At 36.2% G+C, this 19,016-nt stretch overlaps 1 protein-coding gene across 5 annotated transcripts in view; it reads right to left on the bottom strand.

Moving 5' to 3' along the window:
• Window positions 1-4,801: 4,801 nt before the first annotated feature.
• Window positions 4,802-19,016, bottom strand: part of GABRG2 (gamma-aminobutyric acid type A receptor subunit gamma2) — a 102,575-nt gene continuing 88,360 nt past the window's right edge. For 3 of the 5 annotated variants that reach the window (XM_035013764.1, XM_035013778.1, XM_035013780.1), the window contains exons 8-10: window positions 8,942-9,147; window positions 7,025-7,048; window positions 4,802-5,697 (exon numbers count right to left, since the gene is read on the bottom strand). In XM_035013764.1, the coding sequence (XP_034869655.1) occupies window positions 5,422-5,697; window positions 7,025-7,048; window positions 8,942-9,147 (506 nt within the window). In that variant the 3' untranslated portion in view covers window positions 4,802-5,421. The remainder of the gene's footprint in view (window positions 5,698-7,024; window positions 7,049-8,941; window positions 9,148-19,016) is intronic. The other 2 variants (XM_035013771.1, XM_035013779.1) reach the window with 1 other exon arrangement.

Genomic DNA, 19,016 nt, shown 5'->3' with positions numbered 1-19,016 from the left:
ATTTTTTTTTTCTTTTTTTTTTTTAAAGATTTTATTTATTTATTCATGAGAGACAGACAGAGAGAGGCAGAGGGAGAAGCAGGCTCCCAAGGAGCAGGGAGCCCGATGTGGGACTCGATCCCAGGACCCTGGGATCATGACCTGAGCCGAAGGCAGACGCCCAACCATCTGAGCCACCCAGGTGCCCCCCATGTTATGGGCATTTTGAAGCAGAGAATGCCTTAAAATTTATTTCTTCCTATACTCATAGTACCCTTTGCGAGGCTCCTGATAGGTGTTTACTGAAAGCTTTATATTAAATTGATTTTATAGATGCTTAATCAAAACTTCTTTGATGAGGGACCCATAAAAAAAAACAAATAACAGAAAAAAACTAAAAGGCAAATTTATATAGCAGGGAGATAGAAGATAACCTGATTTAAGGTGCAAATGGTGTTGAATTATTTATATCAGATTCTTGTCACAGAATTGTTCATTTAAAATTTGCTTACTAAGAGGATTGAATAAATGTTAAGTATTTAGCTGAGGTAAACATTAGGATTAGGCTACTCAACAATCCCAGTAAGTACTGGAAGAAATAAAATAGCCTATCATACTTTAGTCATATTGGAAAGGCTTCATGGACTAGGTAGAATTTTTAATTAGCAACTGTTCACTGTGTGAACAGAGAAAGGCATTCTAGTAATATGGCACTATTTTGGAAAAGACTCAAGGAGGAAATAGGACAAATGAGTCAAGACAACTGTGTGGAGATATGACACAGTTTAGGAGAGTCTGAATGTTAGATGATATTAAGAACATTAGAGTGATAGAATTAAGATGGGTTAGAAGGGACCAAAATAGGAATAGTCAGAAAATCCCCAGATGTGAGTTGAATTTTCTATCCCTGGTCCAGTGACACTTTTTTCTTTTTTATAGCAATAAAAGTCCTCATGTTCATTTCATTAAGGATCTTATAAATTTAGCTAAAAAATAACTTATTAGCTTAGTTATACTGGAAAAACATACTATATTAAAATGCAACTACACAGCTATTGATAATGTCACTTATGTTTATTTAGCAGTCCAATTAGGTATTTCCATATTTTTAAGGAAAATCATGTTTTACTTTTTAAAAGCTATCTACATGTATATTTATATTTATCATCTATGGCAATTTAAATGATACTGTTCCAGTTGGGAATAGTTACTCACCAATACTTGGCTCTGTAATTTTCTTCATGTACATGAATTTCCCAAGCATGTTATATCAGTAAAGATGTTTATTATTCCCACAAAGTGGGAATATATAGTAATTCACTTCATAAATTATAATCATTATTCTTAGGCAAGGTAAACTATGATCCTGTGCCCTTTCTTTTCTGATCTTTCATATATGTGCTGAGGAAAATTATTAATATCCAGTCCCTCTTTGGTATTAACTCAGTTACTCCTTATAATAAAACTATGAGTTATAAACCATTATTATTCCCATTTTCAGGTATAATAGGTCTTGAAAGGGCCTGGATTTGAACCTAGGTAAGCTGGAACAAGAATCTCTGCTTTGCCATTTTGTTATACAAATAATAAGGGAAACCTTTTATTTATATCCCAGATATGGCAGAAGAAAGTTATAACTGGATTTACAATTGGTCTATGATTTTTAACCTCAGAACAAGTAATAATAAGTTCTACCACTTTCTTGATTTGGTAGAAATAATGAGCCTATAGAGACTAGTCATGGGAAACTCTTTGGTTGTCCATTGTCTCAAGCCCTGAGGGACAAAGGCCAACTCTGAGTCTGGAATTTTTCAGATAACTGGAGATCTCTTTTTTCAAACAGAATTCTGAAAGCAGTAGGTAACACTGACTATTGATTGATCATTACATTAGGTAGAGAATGAAAGAAATGCAAAATTTATCATCTTATCTTTTTTTCTGGGTATTCTAAAATTTCTGTCTCATTGCAATAAAATAAAGTGAGGTCAAGATCAAAGAAAGAATGCATCTTCAAGTTTGGCAGATCCTAAAGTATTAACAGAAAGAAAGTATTCCAGAATACTCCTGAAACACTGTAAGGCCCAGTAGAAAGAGCAATGGTCAGATGCCTCTCCCTCTGGCTGTGTGACCTTTGGGCAATTCAACCAGCAGTAAAAAATATAGCAGAGCTTTTGGTCTAGGTCATTCTCCCTACTCCTACACATTTGACAAAAATTCGTAGTGACAAAGCATAGAGATAGCAATTTTTGACATAATCCTCAAAGACCACATCATTTGGTTAATTTAATTTGACCTTCACCAGAGACAAAAAAATGTTGCTACTAGTCAGAATAATATTGAGACTTAAAAGAGGGGATGAAGGCCATATAATGAATATGTACTCAGCTAAAGATAAGGGCATTGGGTTAGACAGAAGACACAATCTAAGTGAAAGCTATTTTTTTAACATGTCTGGAAAGTGAGAAAGAGATGTTTAAATTGGATGCAGGCAGCCATGAAGAGCCAAGAGAATGACAGGCAGCTGTGCTTGTAAAGGATTATGCTACTTTCTTTGGAGAATTTCAAAAGACTTCAGTGAAATATAACACTCTCTCTGGAGCATGTCTCCCTATGTTTTTAAGTTTTGGGGATACAGAGAAAGGTTCTTTGTCCTTAAAAGTAACTAATGTGTAAGATTTTCTCAAGAGAGTCTCAGATCTTCAACCTATAGTTTAAAGGAATGTTTGCAATACAAATACTCCTTAAAAATGAAACCTCATACTGTAGAATCACATTAAGACATACATGAGTATTGCTGGATTTTTTAAGGAAAGCTGATCTGATGGAGGTGAGAGGATCGTGGCAACAGAATACTATGGGCCCTGGAAGTGAAGGAAGACACTTTTGACCACTTGCTGAGGGCTGAGTGCCACTACATGGGGTGGCATTATTATACCTTTTAGCTGGTAAAATGGAGGCTTATAAAGGAAGAATTGACAATTGTCAAACAACGGGTAGATAGTAGAGTTGGGATCACAATTATGTCTGACACCAGTGTCCATGTTCTTAACCACACCACAAGTTTTGAGGTTTGAGCTTTACTTACTTGGTGACATTTCTTCCTTCTTTTTCCATTCCATACCCCCAAATATATCTCTTAATTTCTTTGAAGTGAGGAGCATCACCATGCATAATAAGATCACACTGCTCACAAATAAAGCTCACATAAAGGGAAGGCAGCATTGGGGAATGCTACAGGAAAGATGGGTCACAATTTTTACAAGTCCAGCCAGACCACTGACATGCAACCATCAATTAGAATGCAGCATTTTTATTGTAAAAGTCCACATATTAGGCAATTCCCTTTGTGAAAAGGTTTTTTAAATACATAGATGGGGAGCAGCTAATAATTAAGAATTAGATTACATATATATTCATATTGCCAGTACTATGCACACATTGGAAAGCTAGCTTTTTGAGTGTCCCCATTACAGAATACATTTCAAGTTGACAATAATGTGTTTCTTACCATTGAAAATTTGCCAACAACTCTCCCAAAGAGTCAACATTAAATATGTTAACAATTCAAAACATGAAAATAATTCTATTTACGTTTGAGGTCATATACTAGAGCACTGATGTATTAAAGGTTTGTAAAAGTGGCAGCTGAATGTGTTTCAAGATTCATCCAGATAACTCAATGAGGACCTTACACAGTTTCATAACAAAGCCACTCTTTCTTTTCTGCTCTTTTTAGATTATCAAGTTAATACTGGCTATGATTGCATTCTAACTTAGAAAAATGATTGCCATAAAGAAGAACTGACAACGGGTGCTATTTTAGAAAAATAAGGATTCAGGATGAGTACATGAAGCTGGAGCTCAACTCATCATGTTTGAAGTCTGGGACAACCACTTCATGTGATTATCACATACTTGAATGAGGCCACAGTCATAGGTTCAACCTCCATGTAAGTCATTCATTTGTTCTTTCAATTTTTAAAAATTAATCTTCAGTACTTTTTCTTTTTTTTCTTTTTTTAACAGAGCATAGAATACAACATTCTAAACACCAGTCAGGTATGAATCCTGCCCTTGCCTGTCATGTCTTCAAGTGGAATTGTGGATGGGGTCAAAGCTAACTCATCCCCAAACCTGGGAAAAAATATACAAACTCTAATTATGCCCTAGTAGGCCCATTTCTGTGCATAAACATAGGACTTAAGTATTATTTTAAAAGAAGTATGGACTTTGGCTATTTTTGCTCATTATCAAAAATTTATTTTAGGCAAAGGTCTTTGGATCCTTCTGTTAATTTTCACAAGACCAAATAACATTTGACAATACCTATGTGAAAAGATGAATCACTGGTTGCAGCTGGCTCAAAGAGATTCACAGAAGCATATGAAGCCAGTTCACTTCCAAACATACCTGTTGAGCACCAACTATGTGCCAGGCACTATATAAGGTGCTGAGGATCCAAAGAGGAAATTACAAGGATTTTGCCCACAAGGCACTCACAATCACTAGAAGCAGATCTTGAGATGGAGAATAAATTCTGTTATAATCTATCATCCTAAAGGAAGATAAAGTAGCTGCAAGCACATACAATTACTTTATACTCTATGAAATTGGGCATATTTAGAGGTGGCAAATGTCAATTATTCAGTCTATATTTAAAGTGTTTTAATATGTCCTACATGGAAAAAAAAATAAGCTGTTTGAATCTTCATGCGTGAGGGAGATGGTAGAGAAAATTCCTCCCTCCAATTCCAAACCCAAACCCTTATAATTACATTCATGATTCTTTTATAGCCCAAAGACACAGAATAAAAGACAATGCTTTATGATGTTAACTTCATTCCATTTATTTTGGCTCTAAAGAGATGCATGCATTAAACTTGAAGCATTCTACGGTATTTAAATATTTACATCATTGTACATGTGATGTGGAGGAAATTTTCTTCCTATCTTGGGATAGAGGTGTAATAGATTTCTAGTCTAGGCTCTTATATTTAAAGTGACTTGTGATTTTTCTCAAATGAGGGAGATATCCTACTGGGACCAAATTTATTACAACCTGCCCCCAAATGAACATAGGGTACAGTTTTGGACCTTTTGCATCTAATTGTATTTTGAATTGATTAAGGACACCACCACAGTAAGTAGTCACGGCTTCCACTATTTCAATCATTGTAGCTGAAAAAGATCTAGTGTTCTTGCTCTAATTTCACTTTGCCTTGCAGGTTTGAAACACAGCAAACATTAAAGTTCAAATTACACTTACCACAGGAGAGTTGGGCAAACAATAGGACATTAATACAATTTAGCAGGTTAGAACATAGAAACAAATTCAAAATTACCATAAACCATACAGGGGATTATTTAAGTGGACTTAGAAAGGACATCTTCTCTCCATGAGATTTAGTGAATAAGACCACATCAATAAAACCCATACCTCTTTCACAGGTAAAGGTAGGAAACCCAATAAACCAGATTGAACAAGCAGAATGCAGTGGGGAAGAAGATCCGTGCATATGAGTCCATTTTGGCAATACGAATATGTATCCTCCCATGTCTCCAAGCTCCTGTTCGACAGTCTTCAAAACAGCAGAAGAAACTGGCACAGTCCTTGCCATCCAGACACTCATACCCATATTCTTCATCTCTCTCTTGAAGGTGAGTGGCATTGTTCATTTGAATGGTTGCTGATCTTGGGCGAATATCAATGGTAGGGGCCTGAGACAAGGGTAGGGAAGAAGAGTTAGTTATACTTCATAAATCCTAGACTAGGTCTCCACAATGTCACCAAGGTGAATGATGAATCTGAAAATGAGTACTCAGGAATTGCTATGAAGTCGTGATCTACAATGGTAAAATTGAACTTAGAAGGAGAGCACATTTGCAGATTTCAAATTTTGAGCTTAAGCAGTGCAGCTGAAAATAATACCGTCAAGCTAATAGCTATAGCAAGAAGATTGAACACCAAAAGAACTCAAAGTTTAAAGATTTAAATCAAACAACTACATGGAATCTTATTCTAGTAAATATTAGATGTGAGGTTGGTTACATGAAGGCGTTTAATGGTGCTACATGTGAGTAGAACAGAGAAATAAAATGCATCAATTTTGAACTCAAATTTTTTGTCATGCTTACCTATAGGCAAATAGTAAATCCCATTACACTGAGCAAATGTACTAAACACTATTAAATGTTAAAATATATATAAATATAGGAGTTTTCTGAGTTTATACCACAAATGGTATGGCTTATGTTTTAAAGAAATACAGTGTTTTGTCTACCATTCAGCATCTAGAAGCTTCAGAATGTCAGCAATGTTTACCTAATGTGAGTGAAAATTGGGAAAAAAAAGGCTACTGCCTTTTTACTGTTTGAGAAGAAACTAATACCAATGAATCGAATGATAATTTAATCTTTGCTGCCCTATTAATTATGAAAGTACAATAAATCACAATGATTAATTCGGAGGAGTTAAGTTTAGGATATTTATTATAAATATGAACCCTAGTGTCTCTAAGTTATCAGAAATCGTTGCATTATCGCATGATAGAGCCAAAAGGCCCCTGGATTATCCTAAATGGAAGGGATGGGTGTTTTAACTTAAAGCATTTCAAAGTTTTATAGAATTGATAGGTTCAAAATTCAGAACAATGGAGATTATAAAAAGTTACTTATCAAAAAACAATCCTGTTTTGAATTAGGATTTACAGAGTTACATTTTAAGAGCATTTATAGTATATATGGTAGGTGCAGTCAATGAATTTTATCTGAGAAGGGAGGATAAGGTTTGACTTTGATGTTTAAAGAAACCCTCTTTTCTAATGATATGTCCTAGAGCTTATAGCTTTATAGCGTCAAACCTCTGCAAATTAGTGTAGTCTAGAAATCTATAGAACTTTCTTCATCTCAAAGGTCTTACCTCTTGTAGAATGCTTAAATATCTACTCACTAAAAAAACAAAAAAAAAAATCGAAACACCATGTAAGCGTTAATAATTAAATTCAGCAGTTGCATGCAGTAAATTTTCATTCCAAAAACATTATACCTTGAAGGAAAACATCCGAAGAAGCTTTGGGTTTGTAGACAGAAAAGAGAATTGCATTTTTTTTTTTAATTAAAAGAAAAAAAAAAGAAGAAAAAGACAAAATGATAAATTAAAAATACATTTTAAAAACAGTAAAATGAACTGAAATTATAAACACAGAAGGACAATTCTGGGCTTGGAATAAAGTATATGCCCAAATTTGGAAAATGGAATTTGGGGATTTCAATAATTTAATCCATAATTATCTAACTACAGAAGCCAGTGTTGTTCACTTGTGAGGAAGCTTTCCACTGCCTGGTTTCCCTGTATAAAAGTGTGATTTTATTTTCTAATTAACATCAAGGAGGCCTTACTAGGTAAGTCTTAGCACAATGAACCAAAGGGCATATTTAATGGAAATTTCAGCTTCTCATTCACAGCTTAGATGATTTATCACAACTAGAAAGAGCCTAATTGGCTTACAAGAGGGAAATCCATAAAATTTTCAGATAATTTGATTTTTTCAGTTTCTTTAATCCCCTCTGCAATGATAGAGCTGTTAGAAAGGGCAGAAGAGCGTTTTCCAAAGGACTCTTGTTTAAAAGTTTACCCTCACATCCTTGTTAATGCTGGCATGTAATAATGCTGAGTGTCATAGAACCCTCTTCTTGGGGAAAAATGTAATGGAAAGTGAAGGATGGGGAGAAATAATAATTAAAAAAAAACACAGTAAGGAAAATAAAATAAGGATAGAAAAAATGCAAAGATAGAGAGGCAAACAGGAAAGGAAAGGACTGCATAAAGCATCGTGAATATTTGGGAAATGATTTTTTTTCTTTACCTGTTACAGATTCTTACATTCAGATAAATATATGCCATTTGTAGAATTTCACCAGCGTTCCTGGAGATCAGGCTTCAACCTAGAATCGGCTGTATTTCCTCATTAAAATGTAGTTGCCCTAAAGTTGGTGGGTCAGAGCGCTAGCCAATATCAAGGCCTTCATGGCCTTTATGACCGACCAGGAAAGCATGAATTCAGGAAGCTAGGGTGACTTCCTTTGCCCCTGTCTTAGAAGGGAATAGACCTTAACTTCAATGGGGCTTCCTAGAAGCCAGACAGCCACTATACTCAGGTGCATAAATGAGTAGCTACTTGCTCTCTTCAACATCCATACTAAAGGATAATTATATTAGGCTTGTATATTTGTGCCTTATCATCTCTATTTAAAGTTTGGTGACAAGGTGAAGAAGTCATCCTACCTTTTTCCAAATCATTGAAATCAATCCAGGTTGGTAACTGTATAAATCATCAACATCAACCATCATCATCAACTATTAATGGTAAGGACTTTAATGTGTAAGGCACCATGTAATGCTTTTTACCTTCATTACCACAGCAGCCCTTTAAGTTATATATTTTTTATAATACTCATTTTATATATGAGAAAACAAAGACACAGGGAGGCTAAGTAACTTGCCCAAACAATAGATGATCCATTTCATTTAAAAACGATACTTTTTAAGTATGAAACCAATTGTATCTTCTTGTGGTAAAACACACACAATTACTTGCAAAAGTGTGGTAATCTTTGAAACTTCAAGAACATTCAGGCTTCCTAATGGAAAGCCTTGAATGAAAATGTTAATTTAAAACACCAATAATTTAAGAATGCTATAGTAGGGAGCAGAAAGATGACAATCAATGAAACCTAGAATAAATGCATGTCTCAGAAACGTTTATAATCCCTGTGAAATGAGAATAAGAGTATGCCTTAGTGAATCAATTCTTCTGGCCTGGTCAAAATCATACATTCTCTTTTCATTTTGGAGCCCAAAGTGTTGAGGCTTAGCCTGCAGACAGGCTAAGACCAAGCCAAAACAAAATCAGGTGGCCTTTACATAAAAATTTCAGTGATCCCAATGGGAAATGATACATACAGGGTTTTTCTTCTTTTTGTCTTTATCCTTGCTTGGTTTCCGGTTGCTGACAAAATAATGCAAGGTGCCATATTCCACCAAAGCAGAGAAGACAAAGATGAAGCAAACAGATACAAAGAGATCCATTGCTGTAACATAGGAGACCTTGGGGAGTGACTTCCGGGCAATGGTGCTGAGGGTGGTCATTGTCAGGACAGTGGTGATACCTGAAGAAAGGTACAGTAAAACAGATCATGTGACCTCATCAGCAAGTTGGGTAACTGAGTCATTACTGAGACCAAATTTGTTTTGTGACTTCTGATAAGCAACCTCAGTAATGGGAAAGGAGGCATAACTAACTGTAACCCATTCACTTTGCCCACAAATATTTATTGCCTGCTTACCAAGTATCAGTTACTATGACAAACACTGAGTATATGCTGAAAACTAAGACATGTTCCCTGACCTTATGTACCTTATATTTTAGTGACAGAGAACACTATAAATCAAGGGGGCAAAGGACAGTATAATTACAAATTATGGTTTATGTGATGGAGAACAGCAGGGATGGTGAAAACCTAATTAGATGGGATACTGAGGAAAGACATCTTTGAGGTGGTGATATTTAAGGAGAAGTTTAAAAAGTTAGAAGACACCAACTTCTGACTAATTGCAGAGTAAATAAAGGAAGATACTGAGGAAGGGACACATTATCTTTTTAAAAAAATTTAGAATACCTAGCACCTGGGGAGAGACAAAGGTATCAAAGTGATGCTGAGATAACAGAAGTTATATCATGCAGAGCATGTAAAGGAGTTCACACTTTATTTAAAGTACAAGGAGAATCCATTAAGGGTATCAAATAGAGGAAATGAGCTATGTGACATGTTCTGATTAATGAATTTTTAAAAATCTATTATATAGAAAGAAGATGGTGTGGTAGAAGGTATATCCCTGGGGATGGTGACCTCAGGATCCAAGGTCTAACAACTACATATATTGCAACTCATTCTGAAAATGACCTGAAGATTGGCAGAACATATTCTATAACAGCTAAAGTCATAAAAAGAAAGCCACATCAAGAAGGGAGAAGGGTAGGAGGGAAGAGGTATGGTTAGGAACCAAACTACTGTTGTGACTACCCAGAAGTGGGAGGGATAGGACAAGCATGGAGGAACAAGGGGATGAGCACCCCCATCCCTGGGTGCCTGCACTGAGATGAGCCCCCATAATGTCTGGCTTTAAAAATCAGCAGGGCTTAACTCTAGGAGAGCCAGAAAGGTCAGAGGAAACCAAGTCTCCACTTCTAATTAAAGAGCCAGCATGCTATACTACTCACCATGTATTCCAGCACAGAAGAACCAGTTTGATAAGTGCCTGGGTTATACAAGAAGGAGATTTTTTGAACTGGTGTCAGAATCTGCAGAAGCTTTCTCCAGGAACAGAAGTGCTGATGGGCCCCATTTTTCTTACCCTACTTCAGCCTGGATGGCTATATGCTTGCAAAAGCCAGTTCTGAAACTCTCTACTTGCTAGCAGCACTTGCCCCACCCCATCATTCCTCAACAGATCCATCTTACATAATCTACCCTCTCCAGCCCCCTCCAAAGGGACTCCTGTCCTGCCATAACTGGCCAGGTAACCTCAGTTGGGAACAGCAACCCCTCAAAGAGACTACTGCCCCACAACACCTGGCAGGTGGCCCTTGCCGGAATCAGTGTCCCTCCAAAGAAAACCCTGCCCTAGGGACTGGGGAGCTAACCCCACACACCAGCATGTCCATAGTAACTGTAACCAGGCCTCTTAGGGCAGTCCCTACCCACCACTGTGCCCACAGCAGGACAGTGCACACAGCCTACACAAGGGACATCCCTGGAGCACCTGGTTCTGGTGACCAGGAGGGGATTGTACTACAGGGCACCACAGGATGCCTTCAACGTAAGGCCACTACTTTCAAGATCAGGAGATATAGCTGACCTACCTGATAAATAAAAACATAGAGACAAAATGAGGAGACATAGGAGGATATTCCAACAAACAAAAAAAACCCAAAACCACAGAAAAAGAGCTAAACAAAATGGAAATAAGCAAACTACCTGACAAAGAGTTGAAAGTAATGGTCATAAAGATACTCACAGAACTTGAGAGGTGAGTGAATGAACTCAGAAGAAACAGAAAAAATTAATAACCAGTCAGAACCAAAAATATAAAAACATCCCTAACCTGGAAAAGAAAAGAGACATCCAGCTCAGAAAGCCCCTAACAAGTTAAACCTAAGGAGGCCCACACTAAGATTTAAAGATAAACAATCTTAAAAGCATCAGGAGAGGGACCAACAATTACATAAAAGGGAAAACCCTCTAGGGCTATCAGCTGATATTTTTTTTTTTTTTTTTTACAGCAGAGACTTTGCAGGCCAGAAGGGAGTTGCATGATATTCAAAGTGCTAAAAGGAAAGAACCTACAAGCAAAAATGCTCCACCTGTCAAGGCTATCATTCAGAATTGAAAGAGAGAGAAAAAGTTTCCCAGACAAACGTTACAGGAGTCTTACAAGAAATGTGAAAGAGACTTCAAGTGGAAAATAAAAGGTCATAACTAGAAATAAGAAAATTATGTCAGGAAAAAATCTCAGTGGTAAAAGCAAACATACATTAATGGTAGCAAATTAATCACCTATTTGGCTAGTATGAAGGCTAAAATGCAAAATTAGTATAATTGATTATAGCTACAAAAATTAGTCAAGGAATACATAAAATAAAAATAAAATATGGCATTATACATAAACATGGAGAGTAAAAATTTAGTGCTTTTAGAACATGTTTGAACTTAAGCAATCACCAACTTAATATAGATGGCTATATACTTAGGATATTATATATGAACCACATGATAACCACAAACCAAAAAATTATCATACATACCCCCCCCCCAAAATAAAGTGAGAGTAATTGAAGCATAACACTAAAGAGAGTTCTCAAACTGTAAGGGAAGAGAGCAAAAGAATATAGGAAGAAAAAAGAACTATAAAACAACCAGAAAACAATTTTAAAAATGGCAATAAATATCTATTGATAATTACCTTATAAATGGACTAAATGCTTCAATCAAAAGACATAGAGTGAATAGATTAAAAAAAAACTAGACCCATCTATATGCTGCCCTACAAGAGAATACTTCAGACCTAAAGACACATACAGACTGAAAGTAAAGGGATGGAAAAGTATATTCCATGTAAATGAAAGTGAGAAAAAAAGCTGGTTAGCAATACTTAGACAAAATAGACTTTAAAGCAAAGGCTGTAACAAGAGACAAAGATAATGATAAAAAGACCAATAAGAAGACGTAACATTTGTAAATATCTCCACACCCAACATAGGAGCACCTAAACATATAAAGCAAATATTAACGGACAAAAAGGGAGAGATTTGTCAGTAATCCAATAATAGTAGGCAACTTAAACAGCCCATTTACACCAATGGATAGAATATCCAGACAGAAAATCAGTGGAGAAACAGTGGCGTCAAGTGACATATTAGACCAGATGGACTTCACAGATCTATACAGAAAATTCCATTTAAAACTAGCAGAATGGGCGCCTGGGTGGCTCAGTTGGTTGAGCGACTGCCTTCGGCTCAGGTCATGATCCTGGAGTCCCTGGATCGAGTCCCGCATCAGGCTCCCTGCTCGGCGGGGAGTCTGCTCCTCCCTCTGACCCTCCCCCCTCTCATGTGCTCTCTCTCAAATAAATAAATAAAATCTTAAAAATAAAAAAAATAAAAATAAAAAAATAAAACTAGCAGAATACACCTCCTTTTTCAAGGGAACATGGAACATTCTCTAGGATAGAGCCCATGTTAGGCCACCAAACAAGTCTCAATAAATTTAACAAGAATGAAATCATTTCCAACCACAACAGTGTGAAACTAGGAATCAATTACAGGAAAAAAATTGGAAGAAACACAAAGATATGGAGTCTAAAATGCATACTACTAAAGAACAAATGGGTCAAAGAAGAAATCAAAGAGGAAATAAAAAAAATATGTGGTGGGATGCTTGGGTGGCTCTGTTGTTTAAGTGTCTGCCTTCAGCTTAGCTCATGGTCCTGGGATTGAGCCCTGTGTTGGGGGGGGGGGTCCCTGCTCAGTGGGGAGTCTACTGCTCCCTCTCCCTCTGCCCTGCCCCACCACATTCTCTCTCTCTCAAATAAATAAAATCTTTAAAAAATATGTGGAGACAAATGAAAATGGCTATAGTATAGTTCTAGATTCTTTGGGATACAGGAAGTTTATAGCAATACAGGTCCACCTCAAGAAACAAAAGAATATCTCAAACCTAACAATCTCAGATCTAACCTTACACCTCTAGGAACTAGAAAAAGAACAAAGCCTAAGGTTAGTAGGAGGAAGGAATAATAAAGATCAGTTTGGAAATAAATGAAATAGAGACTAAAAAAGAGAAGATGAAACTAAAAGCTTGTTCTTTTAAAAGATAAAATTGATAATTCTTTAGTAATATTAATCAAGAAAAAAATAAAGGACTCAAAATCAGAAATGAAAGAAGTTATAAGTGACAAAACAGAACTATAAAAAATAACAATATAGGGGCACCTGGGTAGCTCAGTCATTAAGCATCTGCCTTCGGCTGAGGTCATGATCCCAGGGTCCTAGGATGGAGCCCCGCATCGGGCTCCCTGCTCTGCGGGAAGCCTGCTTCTCCCACTCCCCCTGCTTGTGTTCCCTTTCTCCCTGTGTCTCTGTCAAAATCTTTAAAAAAAAAAATAATATAAAAAATTTTATTCCAAAAATTGGACAACCTAGAAGAAATGGATAAATTCATAGAACTATATAATCATCTAAGACTGAATCAGGAAGAAATTAAAAACTGAACAGACCAATTACTAGTAATGAAATTGAAGTGGTATTCGAAAAACTCCCAACGAACAAAAGCCCAAGACCAGATGGCTTCACAGATGAATTCTACCAAACATTGAAAGAAGAGTTAATACCTCTCTCTCTCAAACCACTCAAAAAATGGAACAGAAAGGAATGCTTCCAAATTCATTTTATGAGGCCAGCATTGCCCTCATACCAAAACCAGAAAAAAGACACTACAAAGAGACAATGAATTGCAGACTAATATCCCTGATGAATATAGATGCAAAAATTCTCAATAAAATATTAGCAAACTGAATTCAACAATACATTAAAATGATCATTCAACACTATTAAGTGAGATTTATTCCAGGGATGCAAGGATGGTTCAATATATGTAAATCAATCTATTTTACACTACATTAACAAAATGAAAGATAAAAATGATATGAACATCTCTATAGAGGCAGAAAGGCATTGCACAGAATTCAAAATCCATTTATGGTATAAGCTCTCAACAAAGGGGGTATAGAAGGAACGGACCTCAACAAAATAAAGGGCATATATGAAAAACCCACAACCAACATCATACTCCAATGGTGAAAAGCTGAAAACTTTTCCTCTAAGATCAGGACAAGATAAGGAAGTCCACCTTCACCCCTTTTATTCAACATAGCTGCAGCAATCAGACAAAAAATAAATAAATAAATGACATCTGAACTGGTAAGGAATAGGTAAAGCTGCTACTATTTGCAGATGACATGATACAAATATATAAAAAAAACCCTAAAGAATCCACCAAAAAACTGTTGGAATGAATAAATGAATTCAGTGAAATTGTAGGATGCAAAATCAATATACAGAAATCTGTTGTGTTTCTATACATTAAAAATGAAATAGATTACAAAAACAATCCTATCTGCAATTTCATCAAAAAGAATAAAATACTAAGCAATACATTTAACCAAGGAAGTAAAAGACCTGTACTCTGAAAATGATAAGAAATGGAAGACAACATAAATAAATGGAAATATATACCATGCTCATGATTTGGAAGAATTAATATTGTTAAAATGTCCATATTATCCAAAGTAATCTACAGATTCAGTACAATCTCTATCAAAATACCAATAGCATTTATTGCAATCCTAAAATTTGTATGGAACCATAAAAGACCCTTTAATTGCCAAAGTAATCTTAAGGACAAAACTGGAGTTATCACAATCCCACCTGAAACTATTCCAGAAAGCTATGGTAATAAAATGGTATGGTACTGGCAGAAAAACAGACATGTAAGTCAATGGATCAGAATAAAAAGCCCAAAAATAAGTCCACACTTGTGTGGTAAATTAATCTACAAGAAAGGAGGCAAGAATATGCAATGGGAAAAAAAGTCTCTTCAGTAAATGCTGTTGGAAAAACTGGGCAGCTACATGAGAAAGAATGAAACTGGATCAGTTTCTTACATCATATACAAAAATTAAGTCCAAATGGATTAAAGACCTAAATGTAAGATCTGAAACCATAAAACTCCTAAAAGAAAGCAGAGCTAGTAAACTCATGGACCTCGGCCTTTGCAATATTTTTTCTGAATATGTCTCGCCAGCTAAGGAAAACATAAGCAAAAATAAATAATTGGGACTATATAAAACTAAAGAGCTTTTTGCATAGCAAAGGAAACCATCAACAAAACAAAAAGACAATCTACTGAATGGAGGAAGATATTTGCAAATGACTTATATGATAAGGGGTTAATATCCAAAATAGATAAAGAACTCCTACAACTCAACACCAAAAAATAATAATAAATAACCAAATAAAAATTGGGCAGAACACCTGAATAGACATTTTTCCAAAGAAGACTCAGAGAAATAGCCAAGAGACTCATGAAAAGATGCTCAGCATCTCTCATAATTAGGGGAATGTAAATCAAAACAACAGTATCACCTCACACCTGTCAGAATGGCTAGTATCAAAAAGATGAGAAATGACAGTGTGGCAAGGATGTGGAGATAAGGGAGCCCTGGTTCTAACACTGTTGTTAGAAGTGTAAATGGGTGTAGCCACTCTGGAAAACAGTATGGAGGTTCTTCGAAAAACAAAAAATAGAAAATACTGTATGATCCAGTAATTCCACTTCTGGGTATTTACCTGAAGAAAACGAAAACCCAAAAACAATTCAAAAGTTATATACACCCCTATGGTTATTGCAGTAGCATTTAGAATAGCCAAGATATAGAAGGAACCCACGTATCCACTGATAGATGAATGGATAAATATAATATGGTATACACACACACACTGGACTATTTCTCAGCCATAAGAAAAAAATAAAAATCTTGCCTTTTGTGACAACATGGATGGCCCTAGAGGGCATTATCCTAAGTAAAATAGATCAAAGACAAATGCCATGGATCTAAAAAAATAAAATGTGCAAATGGGCAAACAATAACAAAAATAGATACAGACTCATGAGAACTAACTGGTGTTTGCTTGAGGGGAGATGGATAGGGGTATAGGCAAAATAGGTGAGGGGGATTGAGAGGTACAAACTTCCAGTTGTAGAATAAATAAGTCCAAGAACCATGTGGCTCTCTTGGGTCATTAGATCTTAGCTTAGTATCAAGTTTCCTCAGTGTATTTTCTGTTATGAAATTCCCAAGAGGTGAAAAATTGGTGTTGGTTGAAATAACTTCACAAAAAAAGAGTAGCCTTTCATAGAGGAGAAGTATGATCAAGGAAACTGCAGTTATAAACTACAATCATAACCTCTTTCCTATATTATTATTAGGGAATAGCCCATCTCCCTTTGTAATCTGTATATTATGTGACAACAGAAAGGACCTCTATCTTAATGTCCTTTGTGACTTCATAAGACAAGTATAGTGCTGGGACTCAATAAATACCCTTTTGAATGCATAAATGGAGCAATCAATGAATAATGTATATATGATAGGTCAGAGAGACTCATGCTACATCTGAAAATAAGAATCCACATTGATGGCCTGTGGGATAGAATTTTAACTGTACATAACAACAGCTAACATTTAGTGGATCTCTTTCTTTGACCAGGTACTGCCTCAAGTACTTTATATATTATCCCACAAAATCCTCACAAAGAGGATTATCACTGTTATCCTTTTTCTGCAAGTGAAAAAAACTTGAGCACAGAAAGAATAAAGAATTTGTCCAAGGTAGAAAGTGAGAAAGATGAGATACAAGCCTACAAAGTCTGACTTAAAATGCTGTGCTCTGACCCACATTGTTATATTCCCTCTCTATGAATATGTACCTAATATGCAGCATGAAGCACCAGACACTTGGGAGCTAGTGTATTTTCCTAATTCAGGATGATGTGGACTGTGGGTCTTCCATATTGTCATGATAGAACCTTAGCAATGGTCAAGTTTCTCATCTACAAACTAGGGGTGGCGTGGGAGGGGCATACCTCATAGTGTTCTTGTGAAGATTAAGTAATGTTCATCAACTGCAATTCCTAGTAAAATATCAATAAATGTAAGCTATTTATTTTAGAGAAGAACAGTCTGCTTCTCAAATTAAAAAAACTTCACTCAAGTTGTCCATGCAATAATTCATGTAGAAGTTCTTGACTATACATAATTACAGTTGATATATTTTGGGGGGGAGAATTTTTGATTACTTAAATTTGTAATTTTATTATATATAAACAAACAAACAAATAGCCCCTAGGAATTCTCATCATGTATTATTCAGCTGATAATATATCACTTTTAAGGAGGGTAATTTGTTTTTAATGTTAGTCACCATACAGTACATCATTAGTTTTTGATGTGGTGTCCAATGATTCATTATTTGCGTATGGGGGGAACCTTGGCCTTCACATTCAGGCCTCAAGCCACACTTGACCTATGGAGGAGTGAAAATGTCATAATTTACAGCAGATACCATAGACAATTTCACTTAAGAAAATCTGATCTAACATGTAAGTTAAAAACTTATCTAGCAAGTTAGGAAGATGTTATTTAGGCTACATGGAAGTTCATCACAGCCATGTAATGTAAAGGAAGACTCCTGAAGAACCACTTCATGATATTTTCAGGTTTCTGGTTGGATCCGTGGGGAAGAGAACAGTGGGTGGGAGATGAGTGGTAGTTTTAACTGATCCACCCACCACCAACAAGATAGCTGGGGGTGGTTTTTAAAGTCCAGTTTTGCTAAGCAAAGGATTAGGCTTACGTGGGATAGATGAAAAGATATCCATAGCTTTTATCAATTCCTCCAGTCTTGGCATCAGGTAAGCTCTTCAGGCATGCTACCTCACCTCAGATTACTCGTGTGAAAAATACCAACTGGTGTTTTTATTGTTTCATCCGTCGACATTGAACCATGATTAAGGCTTACCAGCTACCACCTGTGTGCCAAACTACATTCAAGTGTTGTAAGCCCCAAAATGACTGCTTCCCATGCTCTTGTGGTCTGAGCTCAGAAAGAGTCTGAGCCGTATAGGCATATTTATCTCACTCATCCAACAACTTGACTTTAACTATTCTGTGACAATAAACTTTAGGTCCACAGGTGTTTAGGGTCATCTGGTTTAATGCTTGATTGTAAACACTGAAAAAGGTAATGTGATCACAGGTTAGAATCACCTGAGGAATTTTTTTTTTTTTTTTTTAATCCTGACATGCAGGCCAAGCTCTCAAAATTTAAATAAGCATCTTCTGTGATTGGACTGAGGCAGCTATACATGTAAAGGCATCCTAGTGATATAAATGTGCAGTTGAATTTAAGAAGCACTGATCTAGAGAATTGAGAAAGCAAAGTTAACACAGAGAAACTGTCTCTCCTGTCCACCTTTCCCCACAACTGGCCTTCAACAAAGCCTCACACACAGAGCAACTCTAAGCCCCATTAGCCAAGGTGCAGATAGACTATCTGCTGGGGGTGTGATCTTGTGAATGTCATTTAACCTTGCAGCACCTCTGCTTCCTTAACCCTACAAAATGTGTTAATACTTTTTATTATCACTGTAACTTCTGTAAGTAGTTGTAAAGGGTAGAAGAGTCACGGGGACTATATTAAACAGGTGTGACTTATAGTCAAAGATCAACATATAGGAGCACATACCTGTTAATTGTTCAGGGGCCTCTCTCTCATTCCTCATTCTTTAGCTCACTCACCTTGATCCCTTCTCCTACAGCAGTTTTGGCCAGTGAGGGCTCATTTAATGACTGGTTGAAA

The sequence above is a fragment of the Mirounga leonina genome, unplaced genomic scaffold, assembly GCF_011800145.1.
Source record: "Mirounga leonina isolate KUSES-001 unplaced genomic scaffold, KU_Mleo_1.0 Mir_104, whole genome shotgun sequence".
Lineage (NCBI taxonomy): Eukaryota > Metazoa > Chordata > Mammalia > Carnivora > Phocidae > Mirounga > Mirounga leonina.
This window is presented reverse-complemented; position numbering and strand designations above follow the sequence as displayed.